Source organism: Onychostruthus taczanowskii, unplaced genomic scaffold, assembly GCF_017590055.1.
Source record: "Onychostruthus taczanowskii isolate IOZ18803 unplaced genomic scaffold, ASM1759005v1 scaffold69, whole genome shotgun sequence".
NCBI lineage: Eukaryota > Metazoa > Chordata > Aves > Passeriformes > Passeridae > Onychostruthus > Onychostruthus taczanowskii.
In genome coordinates this window covers 2,911,437-2,933,812 of record NW_024504676.1, presented here as the reverse complement: position 1 = coordinate 2,933,812, position 22,376 = coordinate 2,911,437, and the positions used below count along the sequence as shown (strand labels likewise).

At 40.8% G+C, this 22,376-nt stretch overlaps 1 protein-coding gene across 3 annotated transcripts in view; it reads left to right on the top strand.

The window, feature by feature from the left end:
* LRP5 (LDL receptor related protein 5) overlaps positions 1–22,376 on the top strand; it is a 134,951-nt gene that overhangs the window by 65,805 nt on the left and 46,770 nt on the right. For all 3 annotated transcript variants that reach the window (XM_041421114.1, XM_041421113.1, XM_041421112.1), the window contains exons 6-7: positions 1,385–1,781; positions 2,268–2,439. In XM_041421114.1, coding sequence (XP_041277048.1) covers positions 1,385–1,781; positions 2,268–2,439 — 569 coding nt within the window. The remainder of the gene's footprint in view (positions 1–1,384; positions 1,782–2,267; positions 2,440–22,376) is intronic.

Genomic DNA, 22,376 nt, shown 5'->3' with positions numbered 1-22,376 from the left:
TGGTACAAGGCCATGCTGTGCTTGCACGTGAGACCAGGTGATACAGAAGTGAGAACGAGCAGCCCATGGCAAGGAGGAGAGCAGCACTGCTTCATCTGAGAGTTGTGATGGTTTGAGGTAGTTTGAAGTGCTTAAATGATATTAAAATATTACTCTTTTAGATCCTTTCTGTCATTGTACACTTGTGCCTTGAGTGCTATTTCTTTCCAGAGCTTCTGAGATATGTGGAGGCTAAACCCTGATTTCCAAACTCAAAGCCAAATCCAGCACCCATAGTGAATGTAAATTTGGTTGTGTTGTGCAATAGATTCAATTTCTCTGTCTCCAGAACTACATAGGAATGCCTAGGTATGAAATATTTCAGAATAAGAAGAATGTTCTCATTAGGATTTGAATTTCTGTTATTCTTAGTGGGCTCAAAAGATATGTCCCCATGTTGGCCATTTTCATTCAATCTCAGCTGTTGGGGGAAACTGGAAATTGCCAGCTCCTAGTGGTGTTTGCTGGTCTGGATGAAATAAAACAAATTACTTTTATTTAGGTTTCCAGTTTTAGAGTATTGCTAAACAATAAAATTTCCTTGTCAGTTTTCAAAATTCCCAGCATAAACTTGGTAACAGAAATAGGAAAAGCCCCACATACTTCTCTTTTTGTACTGAAGAAGGCATGGGTGGATGTGGGGAAACTTTATGAAGCAACTGCACATTTTGCTGTCTGTCCTTGTTTTTGCACTAATAAAAGAAGTTTCCACTTCAGTGTCAGACAACACTGAAGATGCCATTTGTCCTTGAAATGTACTCCAAGTTGTTGTTTGGCACCCTTTCCACAAGCAGGAAAACTTTGCAGTGGGGAAAAAGAATAGAGGAGAGAAAAGAGCAACAATCCTATTGCCTTAAAATTGTTTTGCGTCATCTGTGGCCAAATGATAAATACTTGCTGTGGTTGTGACTTGTTTTCTTGTTGGACTGTCTGGAGTAAATCATTAATGGAATTTGTTTACAAAATACTCCAGTCTTCTGTTAGCCCCTGTCATTTACTGCGTAGGGCATGTGTGAAAACTTGTCTGGTGCACTGATGGAGCTAGTGAGACATTTGACTGAGCAAGTCTCTATAATGTGATGAAATATGTGGACCTACACCCACCAAATTTTATTTTTTTTAGCTTCTAGAGACAGATTGCTATCGTCTGTGTTAGTTTAGAAGGCTGGGAGAAATTGTCGTCTAAAATACAAGCAAGTCTGTATTTTCATGAAAGCTTGATGTCCTTATTTAAGGAAATCTCTTCTTGTTACAGCAACAGTAGCAGTACACAGCCTGCTGTGCTCTACTGAAATCTTCGCATCAGTACCAAGGGAAATGATGCCATGAGTGCTTTTCTCCCCAGGTGCTGAGGAAGTCCTGCTGCTCGCCAGAAGAACTGACTTGAGGAGGATTTCCCTGGACATGCCGGATTTCACTGACATTATTCTGCAGATAGACAACATCAGACACGCGATCGCCATCGACTATGACCCTGTGGAAGGCTACATCTACTGGACTGATGATGATGTCCGGGCCATTCGTCGGGCCTATCTCGATGGCACTGGAGCCCAGACTCTGGTGACCACGGAGATCAACCATCCAGATGGGATTGCTGTGGACTGGGTGGCCAGGAACCTCTACTGGACTGACACTGGCACAGACCGCATCGAAGTGACGCGGCTGAACGGGACGTCGAGGAAGATTCTTATCTCAGAAAACCTAGATGAACCTCGAGCCATAGTGCTCAATCCTGTAATGGGGTAAGTTTGGTGCTTAGTGGGAGCCCTGGGGTAGGTCTTGGCATCCAGCTTATGGTCTCCTGAAAGCGAAAGCATGCAAATTGCAGGATGATGCCTGTACCGTTTGTCAGATATTCAGGAAATGACTGGTTTTCCCTTGATTCATCCCTTCAATAACTGTGTGCATAAAAGGTGACGTCTAAATATAATGTTCTTCAATGAACCTATTCATTGGGTGTTTGGTTGCATTTTCTTTTCTCTGCATCTTCAGTGTTATCCTAACTATGAAGGAATTGGGCCACTGCATATTTTCAGTAGTTTAATTTATTTACTGCTCAAACTTTATATTGTCTTCACTGATTACTGTTTAAGCTGGCTTGTTTGCTGCTGCTGGGGAAGCAAAAAGCAAATTCTTTCAAAAGCAACCCAGACCTTAACTCTTGTCTTGCCTGTTGCATGCATTAACTGTTCCCTTTTTAAAAAAAAATTTATTATTTTTATTTACAGTTACATGTATTGGACAGACTGGGGTGAAAGTCCAAAGATAGAATGTGCTTATTTGGATGGCTCAGAAAGGCGAGTTCTGGTGAATACTTCTCTTGGGTGGCCTAATGGCTTGGCACTGGATCTTGAGAAAAACAAGCTTTACTGGGGAGATGCAAAAACAGATAAAATAGAGGTGAGTAACAGAGCCATACTTGGGTGCATTTGTAGGAAACAAGTGCAGTTCTTATATGCAGCTTTGTCTTGGGTATGTTTACCCATTTTTGGAGTAGTCTGTTGTTTCATTAATATTAAAATGATACTTAGCATAACAAGACATATTTGAGAAGAAAGGAAGTACATTCATGTGGTTCAGAAAATTTCTGCAAGAAATGGTATGTTTGTTATGCCTACATTGCTCCAAGTGTAATTTAATTGCTTGAAATCTCAGGTTTTACCTGAGGCTTTTGCAACAAATTGGGACAATCAGGTAAAATTTGTATAAAAGATGTTTTGGCTTGTCTGTGGTGCTTGGAACTGCTATCTAAAATTGCTGGATGCAGAAGACACTGCAAGGTTCTTGTACAGGAGCCAGTGGATATGGAGGCCCTGGAAAGCCATATTTCAGGATGTTAATGATTATGTGATGTCTGGATTTGTGGACAGGAAGTAAATTTTAATGTGCCCACTGCTTTGAAAACAATATAGGCAGTCCGTGCCTGAATTTGAGGAGGGAAATTTCTACCTTGGTCACAGCCTGAGAAATCAATTGAGTTTTAATGTTGTTTGGGGTAGTAGCATATGCAACATTTTTTGATAAATAATTTAGATAAATAGACTTTGAGGAATGACTCCTTTCTAAAGATTTTGCCATCAGGAAGAGAGGAAACTAGAATGTCTGCTAGCTCCAGAAATTTAATTTCAGTGTTTGGCAGTAGCTAATACTGGGTTTGACGACTGCCAGAAAGATCCTGTCTCCCCTTACCTTTCAGCTTGCAGGATGGGGAACATTCCAGATGCCACCTTTTATAGCTGGGGCTGCCTTGTGTTTCCAGGGGTTAAGCATTCTTTTCAGTCTGTCTTACTTCACTGTCAGGCAGCAAATCCAGCAATCCTGTTTGGTTTGACTTCAAAGTCTAAGAAAACCAGAGAAACCAATGTAAGGGCTTTTTATTCTCTCAGTTTTTCTTTCATGCTACTCTACTGGCCCTAATACGCACGAAACTTCACTCTATGTCATTTGAGGTGGGGCATTTCCAGTTTCACTTGCTGCTGCAGTCATTCAGCATAAACTCATTTTCCCGTGCTTGTGTGTTGTTGCCAAGAGCATGCCATTTTAGCAGCAGCCACTGTGTCTCAGTGATTTGTTCTGTATGTATGCATGTTGCATCCACAGCTTGTCAGAAACAAAAATCAGCTGACTTCAAGTTGAGGATACATATTTATATTTTATACTGTAGTTGACCCAGCTGGGTATTGGGATTTCTCTTTTTTCCCAACAGACACCTAAAACTAGCTTGAAGCATGTTACTGGATAAATTTAGTTTCTGTTATCACCTAAAATCAGCATAAATGGGATGGCAGATAGTAAACTTAACTATTTTGTAGCTCATTAGGTAGCAAAAGGAAAAAAAAAGATTATGATGTTTTAGGTGGTTTACTCTCTTGCTACACTTCAAGGAGGGAGTTCTTGCTTCATCTTAAATGACGTTCAGATTTATGCTGAGTGCTCCTGAAGAAGGAAGTCTTGCAACCAAGTATTTTGTCCCTACACAGTTCAGAAAGTTTCACTCTGCAGCTGCGTTGTACTGCAGAAGGCAAAGAAGGTTCTGCCTTGTCTGTGCTGAAGATGGGATCCCAAATTGCTGTTAGATGGTAATTGAGAATTGCTTTCATCACATGGCATGCCTTCAGCTGCTTTCTACAGAGAACAAAACACGACAGTGAATGTAGCTTGTGCATATTTGTCTGTGTCTCTGCTTGGTATTCTGCTCTGGCTTCTGGTATTCTAGATCTCCAGGGAGTCATCTTACTCTCACTGGGAAGGCCTGTTTGAATTTAAAGTTCTTAAACAGTGAATGAACTTTGTACAGCTTGGAAATTCGATAAGCTGAAGGCATCTGTCCTGTTTTTCCTGGACCTCTGGTCTGAAGTGCCCTGTGAATGTCCCTGGGTGGGTGGGTTGGTTTCAGGGGTGGTTTTGTTCAGTTCTGGTAACAGACTGTGACATTACTTTTGGGTGCACTCTTCCTCAGTTAGAAGATGATCTCTGCAGAGCTGTTGAAGTTACACCAAGCATCACTCTAGACCAGGAGACTGTTTTATTTGTGCATGGAGAACTTCACAGGGTGAAAGCAGCAGTTTACCCTTTCCTGTCAAAACCCTTTGCTAACCTTCCCATCTGCAACATTCAACTGCAACACAAAGGGCCCAGTCACTTTGCAAGCTGTTTGCATCCTGGAGAAACCACTTGGCAGGGCTTGTCAAAATTTTGTGTGACAGGAGCCTACGGGGCTTTCGCTGCAAATTTGGCACCCTGTGGCAACACTGTTCCCAGGTTTTATTTTTTAAAATTACTTTGACAAAGAGTATGGCAAATAGAAAACAGATAGCAAATTTTGAGTCGTGTCTGTCAAAATCATGTGTTTGTCCACACAGCTTCAGCTACAAGTAAAGGGCATGGATTAATCCAACTGAACTTTGGATTTTACTGCCGGAGAAAAGTTACTTTCCAGGAACAAACAGCAGATTAATAAGGATTACAGGATTCCAGCAGAGAGAGAAGCAAAGGCCCACGTGTATAGTTTCCTAATTCTTCTTTTAAAAAATTTATGGCAAGCCAGGTTTTCCCATGTATTATTTCTTCAGTATTTGCTTAAAGTGCCTAAGGTATAGTTGCATAATGAGCAATTATGAAATTTTCAGCTGCCTGTCATTATGTATGCATTTTAGTTGAGCTTGTGCAATATTCTTGGAATAAGCATTCAGCAGACTATCCCTTCTGGCAGCTTCCCCTCGTCGCCCTCTTCCCTTTCCCCTTACTTGACAAATGTCCTTCATTTGTTTTTTTTGTGTGGGAGATCCATAGTCACATAACTATCACATACACAATAACATATCACAGACAGTAAGTCTTTGCAAGTTTATAGGGTGTTTTAAGTCAGCACTAGATGATGATCAATGGAGCTCACTGGAATTTCTTTCCCAGGTGCAGTTGTGTGGGCTGCCCTTGAGTTTTCAGGAAACAAGCTTTATAATTAGTGTTTTGTTGATCACATTCTACATAAATAATGTAAAAGGCTATTTGGAACAATTTGCAACTTAAATATAGGAGTAGAATTTGTAGAAGTCAGTTGTACTGGGGAGAAAAAAATAATAATTAAACTAACTTAAAGCTACTTTTTCAAAACAAGTCGAAGTATACTTCACATGTTACACTTTATTTTCCAGTTATTTGACCTAAAAGATGCAGTATTTAGTTTATACATGAAACATTTTCTCATAACTGATATATTTTGTGTGTGTGTGTTTCATTTTTCAGCAAAGGATTAGAATAACCTATGCAATGTAATAAACTACTTGGAAGATATTCTATACTGGTTTACTGAAACAGGCAAATCTTATAGGGAGAAATCTAATTTAAACTTATTGCCACATGCTAATTAGCTGTAAAAAAATCTCAAAGCGTTGTTTTCTATAAATATAAATGCATTTCAGAAGACCTAGTTTATACTTCTATTAATGTAAATAATTCCCACACTGCATATTTCTATTAATATATGAGAACAGAAAAGTTAAATGAATATAGAATTAAGGAATGCAGGATCTCTGTAACTGAAAGAGCAGATCTTCAATCTTAGATGAGTCTAAATAGGCAGGTGCATTAATAAAATGACTTTGATTTATAATAGTGAGGGAGCCTTAATTTCAGTGGGGTTTTTTGAAACTTTTCAGTGACATTCCATTTAATTTAAAACTCTGGCAAAGAAATGTTACGAATTGAAGCTTACACTGTGGTCCTTAGATGAATGAGATATGTATCTCCTATACTTTTTACTGCATTCTATATTTTTTACTTCTGATAAATTGGTAGATAACATTCTTTCCAGCTGCAAGTGCTACATATGTGAAGTGATATACAGCACACGATGTTGACATACAGTGTGTTAATGTTGAATAGCATATGTAGGAATTGGGCTGGCAAACCTGGTGCTCATCCCCGCAGTTCTTAGAGCTCTGTTCAGCTCTGTATTCCTGCAGCTCCTTTGGATGCTGCCACTTCTGGTTTTCTGTTTGCAATGCACTGCTCTTCTGACTGGCATTAAGCTCTGCTGTTGGAGAAGTGGCATGCTTGTGGCTGTTGGATATGGTTTTTTGTTGGGGATTGTCTTTGTGGTTTGTAAGCATTATAAACCTCTCTGCTGTTATTAATCTGAAGTAGCTGTCAGGTGTAAAAGCCATAATGAGAGATGCAGGACTCCAGGCAGCTCTTCCAAATGCAGTTTATTGCATCCAAGACGTTACAGCAGTCCAGGGTCGTGGGCGACAGAGCCTGTGCCTACAGCTGTCAGCTCCAGCTGCGTGCAGGCCTGGAGACCCTTAGTTTAGGTTACAAATGCATTATATACTTTTCTTTGCTGAGCATCTTAATACAGTAGAATCCATCTATACCTTAACCTTTATCTGTAGCTAACTACTGTAATTACCATATTCATGTTACTATTCTCCAACCACTAAAAGTTAGTACTTTACAGTTTAAGCTAGAAGTTGTTTTTCAGTTTTCTTGCAGTGGAAAATTCTGAGACCTTTTTTCTACTTGCAACATTGGCAGGCTTGTTTGCCTGTGCTATCTTTCTGCTTGGTAAAAACATCATCTTGTTTGAGGTGGGTTTATCCTTTGCTCTAAGCCATAAAACCCCTTCTAACTAACATACCCTTTGCCTCCTTGGTTATCCAGTAAGACTGGCTCAGCAATTCTTTTCTTCTATATCAAAACTTGCTTTCATTTCTATTCCTTCTTCAGATTCTACATTCAAAAATCTTTCTGCCAAGCATCCATATCTGTGAAACTCTTGTCAAGCTCTCATCCTTCCCAACAGTCAGGCCTCCGTATCGCTCTGTGTTTAGCTTGAGGAACCATGAATGCTGTTGTAGGTGGATGGGGGATTTTTTTGTTTCACTTGAAGGGCGCTGCTCAACCAACTTTTATCACATGAGAGCTCTGTTTGTAGCAGCGTCCAAGATCTGGTATTTAACCAACTATCTTTTAAGCTTCTGGAGGGGTATAATCTATACTGGTGAGCTTGAGACCAGATTTAGACCAGGAGCCATGTAGCCATTATAGAATGGATAGAAGGAGTCATTTGGAGGAAGGACTACATTAAACTGTTGTTACAGGGTTCTTTTTTTACTGAAAGAGTTAAAGTAATGCAATTGTCTGCCTGGGGAGGTAGTGGAGTCACCATCCCTGGATGTGTTTAAAAAAAAGATTGGATGTGCCACTTGGTGCCGTGGTTTTGTTGAGGTTTTAGCGCATGGGTTGGACTCAATAGTCTTGAAAGTTTCTCCCAGCCTAGTGATTCTGTGGATTCTGTGATAGTTCTTAGACTTTGTTAAGACTGATGATAAATCAGTTATGTTTGCTTTTCCCAGAGGGACTTTTCTGGGGTGGAACACAGGCTTTCAGAGAGGGAAGAGAGCTGTATCTTCGACTAAAATAAACTCTATCTCTGCAAAATTATGTACAGCCTCACAGCGGTGTGCACCTGTAGGAAGAAGAAGGAAACCTGGCAGCCAGGGGAAGAGGATCTTTATTCTCTCTTATTTAAGAATCCCCATTCTCTCATCTGTCTGTTGGCTGTGCTCTCCTTGCAACAACAGACTCCTCACCAGATTTGGGGTCAGGAGTGAGCACCTGAGTTCAGACTCCCAGGGATGTCTCAACTTCCTCTGCAAGGAAGAATTTTCTGCTCATGCATATTTGGAATGATCTTGACTGCTTTGCTGTCATAGAAATGATGTTGCAGTTTGTCCAGCCCTATACACTCCAGGCTGTAGTGTGGAACAGACTGGTGAGATGTCACACAATGATCTGCAATGTTCAGCAGGTCAGACTGGTGAGTGATTTCAGATCTTAATGGCTTTTACTGAATTTAAACTCTTCTGAGTCTGTTACATGTTTCTAAACCCTGAACTGTGGTTCAGGATTTCCTGATGTGATACTACCTCTTTCTGGAACACAGAAATAATGCCAGTCTCTATCTGCCAACAAACAACGCACATATCCTGTTCAGGAGCACAGAGCCTTCTAGCTCCACTCTTCTAATTACAAGATAAGTTTGTGTTTTGCTTACTGCTTAATTAGGCATTTCAATATGTTATTTTATACCTTGCACCACATGAACTTTGTTTACTTCTAAGAGGATTTTTGCCAAGTATGTGAGCCGTTGAAGAAAGTCAGATCCAGTTTCACAGAATTAGATGTTTTAGCTCAGAAGAGAAGGGTGACACATTTCTGCTCTAAGCTAAGTAGAAAGAAAGTGTTCACAGAGCAGAAGACTCATTGACCAAAGGGAAGAAGATAAACTTATGAAAGTGAATTTCCTCCTGTTCCTTTTCAGTGTTAGCTGCCAGGTGAACTTGCATCTGAGCCCTGAGCAAGTGAAAGGTATGACAGTGTTGAAGAAGAAAGTGTTTATTGTAAGGAACACACACAAGCTGTGGCTGGTTCCATCCTGTGTTTGGCAGTGTTGCTCTTGTAGATACATAAAACTTTTCATTCTTCAGCAAAATTTTCTTGAGAAAATTTTTTTTCTGCTGTTCTGGGTGGGATAGGATGGGGAGGGATGGTGGAGTGCCTCTGCAGGTGAGTGATGACCTAGACTCAGTTAGTTTGGTCTTTATCACCTTTTGGCTGAAATGCAGCAGCCCAGTTGACAGGGGTATGGGGGCTTCAGTCCTCAAGGTATGTACCATGTCTCCTTGGCAGCATGAGGTGCCATGAGCACATTCTTAATTCTTTAAGCTGGCATTTCCCAGATAACTAACTACAAATCAAATTCAAGATGCCAGTTCTTTTCTTCACAGCCTAGGCCATACATATGGAAAAGGCAGCTACGTGTCTGAAGTGAAGACTGTTGTCTGGGCTACTGTTGAGCATAAATGGATTTTCCATAATAAAGGCAAATCTTTTCTGTAGTAAAAAGAATTTTTTCTTAGAGGTTGTGCTGAGATACTGGATTAGCCTTCTCTCTTTCCCCCTTCCCCAATTTTCAGGAACTGAGAAAACATCAAGGGGTTCTGTTTCTCTGTTCGAAGTGCAAGGTTCATATTAGTTGACCTTGCCTTCAGCATCATAAATAACCAGAAATTCTCATCTGCAAAGAAGTAGAGCAAAACCAGCCTTGCAGCAATACCCCATTGTGTAGAAGCAGTTGCAGCAGGGACTTCTTGTCCCACCTCGATACAGGAGATGATGTGGCCTGTGTTAGTCATGTCACTTAATGCACTAGCAGAAAACTCTCAAATAATGTTTTGATTGAATGAGATCCCTTCATAGGATGGTTTTGATCAAACATTCTCTTCAACTTTTATATGCCCTGTTTGGTACTGTATCAAATAGCTTCAAAGTGAAAAAAATACGCAGTTTAAATATTCCTTTGAGTCTTTCCACTCTCAAATTTCTACCAGTATGAACTTACATTAATCTATAATGATTTGTGATTTATTAGAGCTGCTGTATTGCCATAAAACCCTCTAAATCTTGTGTAATTATCCAGGAACTCTTTTGTTTTGTACTCTTTTAAAGGGACAACTTAAAAAAGAAGCAACTGACAGGCAGTTTCTAAATTTGGTCTTTGTGGAGTGCTCAGAAATTACTTCTGTATGTGCAGCTTTTGCCATATTTATTGAGAGGAAATCCTGAGGATGTATTAAACTACAAAGTTGAAGAATTACTTGAATTTTACATGTTTGGGGCTCTCCTTTCTCCCTGAAGAATTATTTTAGGCTATCTGATTTCAAATCACCCTTTTCCTCTTGCTAGGGAGAGAATTCTGCTTTACTTCCACTGCTGGGATCAGCTTCCTGTATTTAAAAGAGGGATTTTGTATGTAGTAGTACAAAGGCTTCTGTACCTGTGGAGTGTGGAAATGAGCCCTCCTTTAAGAGAACCTGATGTATATTCTAGCACAGAACAAGTATGTGTTTTTCCAATTGCTGAGAAAAAGTTGGCTTCTGTGGGACTTGGAGTAACTTTGAGTTTGTCAGACTAGCAGGTAGGGTAGTTGAGAGAGGTTTTAACTTGGTAACCTTCTTGAACTTACTGGCTATATTGTTTGCCAATAGCTATGAGTGATTTCCTTTAAATGCTGTTACCTTTTATGATTTCATTTTCCTACTTTCTTCTGTATTTTCCCAAGAAAAATGCTCAATTTGCCATAGAGCTTACCTCTGACCTGAGGTAAGGTGATTTTTACTGCCCAGGAGTTGTGATCTCATGAATAATGTCTTATACCAGTGTTGGAAGAGACTTGTTTCTCTGATGTTTTGAAGATAGGTGATTGCCAATGTGCCGTAGTTTGGAAATTAACTTTTCACTGGGAAAAAAGTTCTCCCCCTGCTCTTGTTTGAACCCTTTCTTGGTGTTTAGTGACGTTAGGTGTGAAGTTCTTAAATGAAGAATACAGAAATATTTTTGCCACAAACACAAATTCCAGCCTCCTGTTTCAGCTTTGTTCATTTTTTTAAGGCCATCTGCATTAGTGACGGTATTTCACAACACCACAGAACATCATATTGGAATGTTCCAGATGGGTTGTCTTGAGCAACGCTGGGAGGGCAGGTGATGGTACCACAGGTGCCTGTCAGCACAAATTTCTGCAATTTTTGCTTGGGAAACACATGAAACGTGGATGCTGTAAAGAAACAGGTAACCTGGCTGGGCTGGCCTGGTAAGGCTCCCATGCTGCTGGAGAGCTCACACTACAAATAAAAGTCTGGAACTTGCTTTTCATGCCACATCTTATTAGTGAAATTTTGAAAGCTGTCAGTACCATTTTTAGACTCATATCATCCAGGCCTAAGGAGAGAGAAATCTAACAGACACAGATGACAGCCACCAGCAGCCTACCCTAGTTCTCCCAAGGTTGCCTGCAGTGGTGGGAAATTTTTCTGATAAATGTCGGTAGTGTGGATGAGACCAAAGGTTTTTGTGTCTATTTATCCTTTCTAAAAATTCTTCAGTGCACTGATGGGATAGCAGTCACTCAAAGGAAGACTTCCTTTGCTTGGCTTGATTGACCAGAGTCATTCTGTGGGAAAGGATGCTAACTTATTCTAAACTGGAGGTGACCCTGGCCTTTTTGTGAGCAATAAAGACATAATAGAGGCCCAGTTAGGGTTCAGCGGAACCCCCACAGCCATCTGCACACTTCATTGGCAGAAGTGGCTTTCACTTGAACTTGCATTTGACAAGTGTTTTCTGTCTCTTTCTCATTCAGAAGGGTCCTTCAAAGCCAAGTAATTGAAATGCTTTCACCCCTCACTCCTTTTTCTCCTTCCCCCAGACTTGCTTAAATTGCAGGGCAACTGGCATTTTACTCAGTGTTAAATGAGTAAAAATGCATACACTTCCAAAGCTCCCACTTTCTTTCCCTTCCCATAGGGAAGTTTCTAAATAAAAATCCACCCTCTTTTCCATACTCTCCAGCACCAGCTTCATAAAGGAAAAGTGGGGGGGAAAAAGTTTCTGTTGCAAGATGCGTACCGTTTTTCTCCCTCCCTCCCTCCCTCTTTTTTTTTTTTCCCCTGTGGGTTTTTTTTTTCCTCCTCATCAGGCTGGACTTTTTGAAATGAAACACAAATCAGGTCTCTGGAATAAAAGGTTGTGAGTATGCCTTGTGGCATTTGGAATGAGGCTATTCACTGCCTGAATGACTATAAATAGAAAGCAAGGAGCTGCGTATTTCTCAGTTCAGACTCCCTGCAAAGAAGCGCCCTTCCCAGTTAAAGGGTGACTTTTTGAAAGAAGCCTTGTTCCTTGAGCTGAATTGAATTGCTCCAGGAATTCTTCTCCTTGCAGCTTGCATAAAAGGCGTTAATCTCTAATTTATTTCTCCTTTTAAAAGGCAGTGTACTCCATCATAAATGTATATTCTTAGCCATGTTGCCAGATATGCCTGTCATGTCTGTACAGAGTTGCACGTAAAAAAATTCTGAGTGCAGAACATTGTTCTGGGCAATTTTTGTGCCTGAAAGCCTTCTTTTTGGCTCTGGGCCAGCTGTCGGCTCCCTTTTTATCTGGTATTCATTCTTTAGTGGGAAGGCTAAATTAGCAGCACTCAGGTTTTTGTGGCTTTTTTTTTTTAAGGGATCGAGGAACAGAATGGGAATTGTGATTGATTTTTATAATAAAAGATTTGATTCTCCCCGCACACTTGTGATGTTGCCGATGGTAAGAGCTCCCATAGGTTACTGTTGCAGCTCTGCAGACAATTTGTTTGGCTGATTTGGCTGTTAAAAAATGCTGATAAATATCCCGTGTTGCGCAGTTATGTAAATGTAATGCAATCATTTTTCTTCTGCACCCCTTTTCAGAAAGACTGTAGTGTTGAAGAAAGACACATAGTAGATGGGAGGAAAATGTTTGACAGGTTTGTGAGTTGGCAGTGTTAAAGATCCTAGCACTCAAGCTGTTGGATTGGCTTTTTTTCTCTTTTTCCCCCCTTTTTTCTCCCCCCCCCCCTTTTTTTTTCTTTTTCTCCTCCTCTTTTTTCTTCCACCCTTTCCCCTTTTTTTATCCTAACACAGTGGTGTTTTGTGTGGTGTTATTTTGAAAGCTGCTTCTTATTTTCTCCTCAGACCTTTTGTTTCACATTTTTTTCTACTTTCAAAAACTAGCAAGGGCAGCCTTTCTCATAGTCTTCTTTTCCCTGTTCATAGTTTTTAGAGAATGGGTCTATAGATTCTTTGCATTGCTCTTTCCATTACTTACGGAAACCTAGCTGTGTGAGTGGTTTTTCTCTTCCTTTGTTTAACAGAGGAATTAAAAGGTTGACAAATACCTTGGTTTTTTTAAAGCCCAGCTTGTCCATGGTTTCCAGTGGTTTTTGCATTAGTGCTAATGTAAAAATGAGAGCAACAGCAGACAGGAAATAAGGGGAGCAGTATGTCAGTGCTATTCACATTTCTAGTAGAAGGGAGGAAAAGCAGAAAAAGAAATGTGCTCTTCAGCAAGACCAGAAAAGCAGTTTTTAAGCACTTGCCAATTAGACTAAGGAGATAAGAGATTCTATCATATTTAATTTCTTTGTAGTTTTCTAAATTGTAAATTTCTTAGCTTAAAACTGATGGTCAATGCCAATTGATTTTTTCATAGCTGGACAAATGAATAACAAACTTTGTAGACAAATACTGTCAAGTTGGTAGTTTCCTCCTCTTGATTCCGACTATTGGGACATCTTGATCCTTGTCATTTCATCATTGTAATTTTACCTTTATAAATCCCCTTGAGCAGAGCTCTTAGTTTAGAAAGACAAGTGATTGCTCAGGTTATATTTTATATTATACTTTCCAGATAAAAAAACCATGCATTTTTCCTAGATTAGCTATTGCATTGGTTTATTTTTAATTATGTTGTCCACTAGTTCGTGGTTATATGAAAATTTGGATTATGTGTTTTTAAATTTATTGATAAGAATATTTTATGTGTTTAAAAGTAAAACATCATGATTTGTAAAATGGGTGGTAAGGACAGAGTGCATTTTTTTCCTAGTTATGGATCTGGTTTTATTCCTTGTTAAAATATGAAACTTTTTTGGCAAATTTAAGGCAAGATGAAACTTTCCAGGAAGCACTTCATTAGAACCAAGACAGTTGTTTCTAAAGTAAAACTGGCCTCCTTTTTGTCAAAGATATTAATATTTTAGTCTTATTTTGAAAACTCCAATGCTGTCACCTAGCAGGTGAAGCACTGGAGAGGCCCTAGTGACAAAAGCTGTGTCCTTGGAGAGAAGTCAGGTGAGATCTGTCTCTAGGAAAGTAGCAGTGGTTTTTTGTTCCTCTTCCCTGGGGTTCCTCCTTTCCAGGCTGGTTCAGGCAGTGAGGTTGTGGGCCCAGCTACCCTGCTGTCACCTTCCATTCCTGTAGCCTGGCCATCTGTTCAAGGCCCCAGCCCCAGTTCTGCATGAGCAAAGTCCCCACTCAAGCCCCATGCCTCTTGAGACCATCTCAGAATGGATCTTTGTTTTATCAGATAATCAGAATTGACAAACTCCATGCCTCAATTTCACCAATGTCTGTGATGAAAGATCTGGTTTGGTTTCAGGTCTCGCTTCCCTTAGTAGTTAGAAGGGTTTTACAAATTGTGCTCAAACCATGTGGATGGTCAGTCCTCTAATTCACCTTCTGGCCCTCGCTGCTCTCATATCTGAGTGCTTCTTAACCCAGAAACCATGGCTGTTTGTCTCAACCAAATTCTTTGCTACCTGTGAACAATAAAAGTGATGTAATTGCCTTTCCCAGTGAGGTAAGATATAAATAAAAATGTTTCTTTTATTTTAACACTGTTTTTACTGAATCCTTCTGTGTTCCTTTGGTTTTGTCTTTGCTTTACTTTTCTCCAGTCTGACCATGTGAGGCAGCAGTATTGTTAGCTCCCGTGGCTCCAGCTGCGTTCCTGTAGGAGTCAGGAGGTTTCTGTGTCTTGTGTGAAACCAAGAAAACATATTCACCTTGGCCACATCTGGAGGCATGGCACTGTTGTCTGAGGTGATACAGAAAATCCTTTCTTAAGAGGTACTTGATGTGCCTTGTATGTGTCCGCAGACTCAGAAGGATCTGGGGTTAGGAAGGAATATTCCCTGTAATTTGCTGTCCAGCCTGATGCATGGTCCTGTTCCTGTTAGCATGGTGTAGAAGTGGGAGCTGTGCATCTGTGTGGCAGTGTAGGTGTCATCCACTTTGCCTGTGGCATGAGGATGGGTGACATTCAGTGCCACTAGAGGGACCTCAGTGTGGAGCAGTGTATGACTTTACCTGGACTCCATGTTCTTAAATGGTTTGGAGATGGACATCTGTGAACCATTTGATGAATTGGTGATTTGGCAGGTGTCAGGTTTTTTTGTTGGAAGGGAAAACAAGTTGTGTTTCTTTTTTGAAAAAGAGCTCTGTGCTTTCCACTGATAAATGCTCTTGTCATACAGCAGCATAGGATAATCTACATAGATCTTGTTCTAGCTGTATAACCCTTTCTGAACTCTTAAATCTCTGGTGCAGGCTCATCCTCAGTGGGAATAATAGAACTACCCAAGTCTGTTGTTAGATCAGAATATTAATGGGTGGCATATTACTAAATCAAAGCAGCAAAAATGGTTTAAAGAGAAGCTGCAACCAGCAGCTGAATGTAGAGCCAGTACTCCCTGCATGTAGCAACATGAAGCAGGACCTGGACTGAAAGCACAGAAATGTGTCTTTGATAAAATGCAAGTGAAATATTTGCCATGAGCATTAAAAAGATAATTGTTTCGGTTTGTTTGCACAGCTCCCACAAAAACAACTTAAGCAAATTTTCAACACCTAGATTGTCAGTGCCTGGACAGCTTGTGTAGAAACCACTGCAGCTGGGAAATCTTGTGCCTGTGAATTTATGCTTAGAATGGAAATTACTCTTGAAGGCTGTGTTGTGCTTTGGAAATTTCTGTTAGTCCAGACTGAAAAAAAAGTACAAGAAATGTACATTGCCCTGCTGAATTCCTACTTAAAAATGGAAAGACCAGCCTAAGGTGTGACATTACCTTGGCAATTCAGAAAAGTTGGGCACAGAAGAATGAGCAATTAATGCCAGATTCCCTGGGGAATCTTGGAGGTGACAGAGATCAGAACCAGAACTTTCTGAAGATTCTCCCAGAGGAGTGATTGCAAGACTCCTGGGTTTGGGGTTTGGTTTTGTTGTTTGTTTTGGTTTTTTTTTCCTTACAGGCAGGTTGTGTTTAGCAGAAGTTTAATAAGGTCCAGCCTTGGATTTTTTCCCCCTAGGGAGAGATTGTATTTTGCAGCAACTTTCCAGAGCATCTTGTGAGGCGGTGAAACATAAGTACTTCCCATTTAGAGAAGGATTAAAGTTTGTACCACCCAGTTCTGCAAAGCTGAAGAGCTCTTGTGAAGGGCAGTGATGTTCCTTGCTTGACTTCACAGATTATTAAATTGAGACCTTTAGTGAACTGCTGGGAGATGGTCAGATTTGGGTCTTGGGCCAGGTCTAGGAGTTGGGCAGGTTAGGAGTTTGGAAGAAGTGTCCCTCAGCCGGTGTGAGGGCCAGGGAGGTCATTTGCTCAGAGCACTTGTGTTATCCTGAGAGCACCATCACTCCTCCTTCCTTCAGCATGAGATGTTCCTCTGCTAGTGGGTGTTTCTGGCAGAGCTGCGCTGGGGAAATCTTCCAGCATAAAGTAGATCCCCAGGGGACAAAAGTAGGTGGTACTTGTTCTGACTTGCTGCAAGACCTTTGGCTGAGTGTTTCAGCATCTTGTGCCCCTGTGGTGGAAGAAGGATAGTGTTTTTCAGCTTGTTAAAGCCTTACTCATTCAAGGTCTATGAAATGCTACATAAATGCAAACTTGCTGTTGCCAGCAGATGAGATTTAAGGCATCTTTGCAGAGTGCCACTGCCTCTCCTCTGGTCTCTGCTCTCTCTTCTGTATGGTTTGACTTATGCTTTGAATGTTCTGATCTTGTGAATCCACCTTAGAGGACCCAGCACCAGACCAAATGTCAAAATTGTTCTCAGTGGGAGCATTTGCCTTTCGCTTCTGGCATGGCCATACAGGCAAGCAAAGCAACACTGTGTGCTCCTTGTCTTGGATATTTTGTAGTCATGCCATTATGGAATGTGGGTCTGTGGATTTTGTGTGGTGCTTATGCATGGGCGGGGTTTTGTTTTGGTGTGAAGGTAACACCCTTGGGACAGTTCTACCTTGTCTGTCTCCTGTTTGTTCCCACTATGGGGGCAGTTCACAGGGAGGAGGAATCTCATGTGTCCCACAGAACCAGTGCACCTGATGTCATCCCTGTGTGGTCAAGAGCTTCTCATCCATGGTTTTTATTGTCTTCTACTTCTGACATCCACAAGACAACTGTCCTTTTTTTCCCCCTTCCCTTCATTTTCATAGTTATCAGTTGCCTGTTGATTGTGCTACAATGTATGAAAGTCAGTGCTGGCCGTTCTCATTTTTAAGAACACAGGTCGTATCAGTCTGTGCCTTCATTATCTATTTCCTGGCTTTTGAAAGTTTGGATTTCTGACTGTAATAAAGCACCCAGTAGCACAGGACAGCTTTGTCAGTGCAAAGTTCAAGTTGGTTTTGTTGGTGGATATCCCATCTTGACAAAGAAGTTGAAAACACATAACAAATTATTCTGAAAAGATGAAAGATTGCCAGTGAGGTTTTGGAAGGGGAAGATGGCTGAGGTCAAAGATAATTTGCTGCTATAGATTGATGATGAAACACAAACCATTTAGTGGTGGGGCAGCAGACAGATTCTTAAATATGTCTTGTCTCCAAAGTGGGATACTCATGCTGTGAGTTAATTTCTTTTTCTCCAGATTAAACTTGGTACAAATGCACATTTTTCTGTGCCAAAACAAGCAGTTGTACAAGAGGATGATGAGGCCCTTTGCATCTGTACGCTGTTAACATCTGACAGGTTTGTGTCAGCACATGAGATTCCAGCAGTTAATTCCAATAACATCCAGGGTCTTGCTTGTCTTTGAGTTCTTGAGCAACAAATCCATTGGTGAATCAACTTGAGAACCACTGTCTTTTTTAGCCTTGGTGATTTAAAGTAAATTGACTTGAGCTTTTCCATTAGAGACCCCAGCAGAGAGTAAAATGAAATTAATTTCAATAAGTTCTCAGATATCTTCTGCTTTGGAGAGGTGAGTACAGACAAGCCAAAAGCATCTCGCTTGTCAACTTCTCACCCTGGTACCTTTCCAAATAAGTGGGTTAAACTTTTCACCCTAGCTTTTTGCAATTACTTTTGTGTTCATGTTGCAGCTTCTTTTGACAGCTCCTTAGAGAACCAATGGAGTAGGCAGTGCCAGCTGTTCACAGTCAGGGCATAAAAAAAGAGTCTCATGTGTTGAATATAGAGATGGAACTCCGACATAGGCATTAAGATACAGGCAGTGGAAGGTCATGGGAAGTCTCCTATCTATGATCAAACCAGCTTCACCTTCCTTTTTGAGAGGAATTTCCTCTAAATATCTAATAGTTTACTTCATAACGGCTGCATAGTCCAAGCATTTCCAAAATTTGAAATATTATTTGTGTGTAAATGGCCAATTCTTTTATAAAAAAAAAAAAGAATTGGGGTTGGATGTACTGAACAAATTCACCACAGGCAGTCTTTGAGCAAATTACTTGATTTTTTTACTCACAATTGACATGAAATTGGCAAACATAAACACTGTGATCCAAGTCAGGAAACTGTGTTATCCTTAATCTAAACAAACAAACCAACCTTCCCTATATCCAGAGAAACTTCTCAGATGATAAGCCATCAAGTCTAAATACAGTCCCAGCTTTAAACAGGAAACTGATATTTTTGTAGTCACAGTGGCTGCCTCCTCCCATGTCCTCGTCCTCAAAACCCCCAAACGTTTCCAATAGATGTGTGGAATGCTTGTTAAAGATGCTGTTCTTTTAAGTCAACTTGGTATCTAGGGGTAAAAATTTCATTATTTTGGTCTGTTTCAATGCTCTGTCTTGCTTTCAGCCACATTTACTAAAACCAGGGGAAGAGGTTCTCCATGAGCCTGTACCTCTGCTGACACACAGGGTGCTCTGTGCATCCCTGGCTTGTCATCTTTGCATCTGTGACCTGGCTTGTCATCCTTGCTGCCAGTGAGCTGGGAACTGAGGCTCAGACATGGCCTTGAGCCATTTTCTGTAGCAGGTAAAATGTGTTTGATGTGTTCAGCTGGGGCTGTCGCAGTGCCAGGCACACGGGACTGGGGGTGTCTGTCTGTCCTTACCCTCTGCTCCGGAGAGGCGCTGTGCCTCTTCACTGTGGTCACTTGGGTGGTGGGAGAATTACACAGATGAGTCCTGTCACCCCACAGGGCTGTGAGGTTTTGTTCAGGTGGTGTTTGCAGTCCCTAAATAAAGCAGCAATTGCAGGAACTTTCTTAGTGAGTGATTCCAATGTGCTGCTCACTGGGCAGAGGAAAAGGCTTTCTCACACAGCCGTGAGTGCAGAGCACAGTTCTGGTACCCAGGGGCATCCAGGTTCTCCATGCATTGTCCATGAACCCTCTTCCTCCCATAGTTCTGCAGTGTATCTGCCTGGGTGCTGAGAGATTGGTAAAAGTGCCTTTTCTACCTGATCTGGAGCATTGTCACACCATTGCTCTCTCTCCCCTCTACTTTCACCCTCATAACTTCTTTCCACCAGAATATTTTAAGTAACTAAACTGGTAAAAACTTAGTATTGAATAAATACGAAAAGACAAAGCTATACCCCAAGCAGATCTGCTCTGAAAAGGAAGTTCTAGAGAGTCCACGAAGTATTCTGAAAAGGTCTTCTCCCCTTGTAAATAGTGTAATTTTAAAACATCCCCATGTTAAAAGTAAATGGTAAAATGACACTAAGAGGAATTTGTGAAGCTGAAATGATAAAAGCCCCTGAAGCTGAAGCAAAACTCAGTTTAGCAAGACAGATTTCTCTTCCAGGCTTTTGTACAGTAAGACCTGGTACATGGTTATGCTTAAATTTACATGGGAGTGAGCTGTGTCAGAAACTTCATTTAGTGGTGAGTTTGTTTTTATTTTCCAGAACAGCTATCTCTATTTTGGGTACTAAGTACTTGACCCTGGTGACTAGCACTGAGCTATCATTTTTCTATATTGTGGAGATGCAGTTTCATTTTTGCCTCTGGCATAAATGCCTCATTTCAAGATTAAATAATTGCAATAATTTGTACGTTGACTTTGAGCTTCTGAAGGGAGAAAATAGTAGTGCAGCAGTTTTGTGGTCTCAGCATTTGGAATAAGAAGGAGTAACAGGAACCATACATAGTTCCTTGATGAAATATTTTGTATTCCTTTTAAAAACATGTTCAGCTGACCCTTCCCTTCAACTTTATCCTTTCTACCCTCTTATCCACCGTCTGTCAAGGATGTAAAACTTACATCCTTATTTTTGGTAGTTCCTGTGTGGTTTTTTAAAAATGTGTGCATGGCAGTGTCAATGTGGAGGCAGCAGTGGCTCCTGTGACTTCACTAATGCTGCATTAACCACCCATGTGAGCTAGAGCGGTGTGTGCTGCTGTCCTGACTGTTCCTTGCATGCAGCGTGGAGATAACTGATAGCTTTACAAAGTGTTTGGATCCGCGCATGGAAAGAGCTGAGAGAGAGGCTAAGCACTGTAGTTTGTGAGTGGAAAATTGACCTCTAGTTAGCCTCCCCCTTCTTCTAAGTATACACTGTGTTTTGTTTGATAGTGGAAATCTAATCCTTTGGGAAGCACAAATTCCTATAACAGCTCTGATATGTATAAATAAACCCATATTCCTCATTACAAACAACATCAAAGCAATCACAGTATGGATTAAAATACACAACCCACCCTCCTCCATACTAATATGCAGCAATGCAGAGTTCAAATGAAGCCATTAGCAGTATCTCCAAGTATTTGGCAAAAGCAACCACACTTGTGTAGCTACAGGCGATGAAAGTCCCTACTACAAAAAGGGAGGGACAGGGGGAGTAGCCTGCATTGATCTAATTAGTCAATGAAGCACAAAGAATGTAAAATCTCATTATATATCACCAGGAAAATTTGGCTTGAGAAGTAAAGAATATGAAACTGATTTGTCCATGGGTGGGTTATTAGTGTCTTTGAGTCTTCCAACAGGAAACAGGATTTGTGAAAACATCTTAGAAACACACACACGCACATACATGCACGCACAGAGGAATATATATAATATATCTGTGTGGATACATAGGCACATGCATACATATAGCCAGATCCTGAAACTTCTCAGCCCTTACCCAAGGTGTGTTTCCATGAGATACTTCCTGATAGGGAGAAGTTGAAGATTTTGAATTTTTTTTCTTTTTTTTTTTTTTAATTTGGATTGCTGATGCCAGTCACGGCCTGAAAGCACAGTGTGTGGGTGTTCCAGTGTTACTAAACCCAGACCCATTGCCCCTGGCAGTGCAGCTCATGCACGTAACAGCTCTTCGTCCTAAAGATGTGCTTAAAAATGGAGACCTAAAATAACTTTTTGTAGCTTGCTTTTTGCCCTTATCTTTGAAGCCTTTCAGGGATTCATGTTACATTTTTGGAATTTCTCTGAAACCCAGGGTAACTTAAAACATTTATATTTCAATTTAGGCCAAGTTTCTGTCCCAGTCAGTGTCTCCCAAAAGCTGAAGATATAAGAAAAGTGCCAAGTAAAAACTACAACACATCCCCCCCATCACCAAAGATTTAAAAATCAGCCAAGACAACCCCAAAAAACCACAAACCTAGCACAATACACAAGCAGCCACCCACAAAGCCCCAAAGCTAAATAGCTAAATAAAAGGGGAGAGGAAGAGACACAAGCACTGAGATGAAGAGACTAGTTCAGTCTTGCAGGTGGCCAGTAGCAGGAACAAAGGAAGAAGTCATCCTACTTCTTCCTCACAGAGTAAATCAAAAGGTTTCTGAGTCTCCAGAAGTTTGTAGAATCAGGAGGGATGGCATTTGGAGAAAATGAGTGCTAATACTGCAGATGCAATTAGTGATTTGGCTTTCAATTGCTTATTTTCTAATAAATATTTAATGTTGGCTGTGTTCCAGCTGCATTCTGCTCTGTCCCAGCCAGACTAGTATAGGCTCATTTTTGTTGGCCACTTCTGCTTCTGTCCACCCTGGTTCTGCCTTGCTCCATTCCCTTGAGCTCTGCTGTGACAAAAGTTCCCTACCTAACTCATCTTCTGACAAAAGTTCCCTGCCTAACTCATCTTCTACTCTGGTTGAGGGTGTAATGTGGATTGTGGTCATATCAGCAGTGACTTGATGAAGAGGAGGAAGATCTTGTGACTCTCAGCAGTCAAGGTGAGCACAGTCAGATCCCACAGT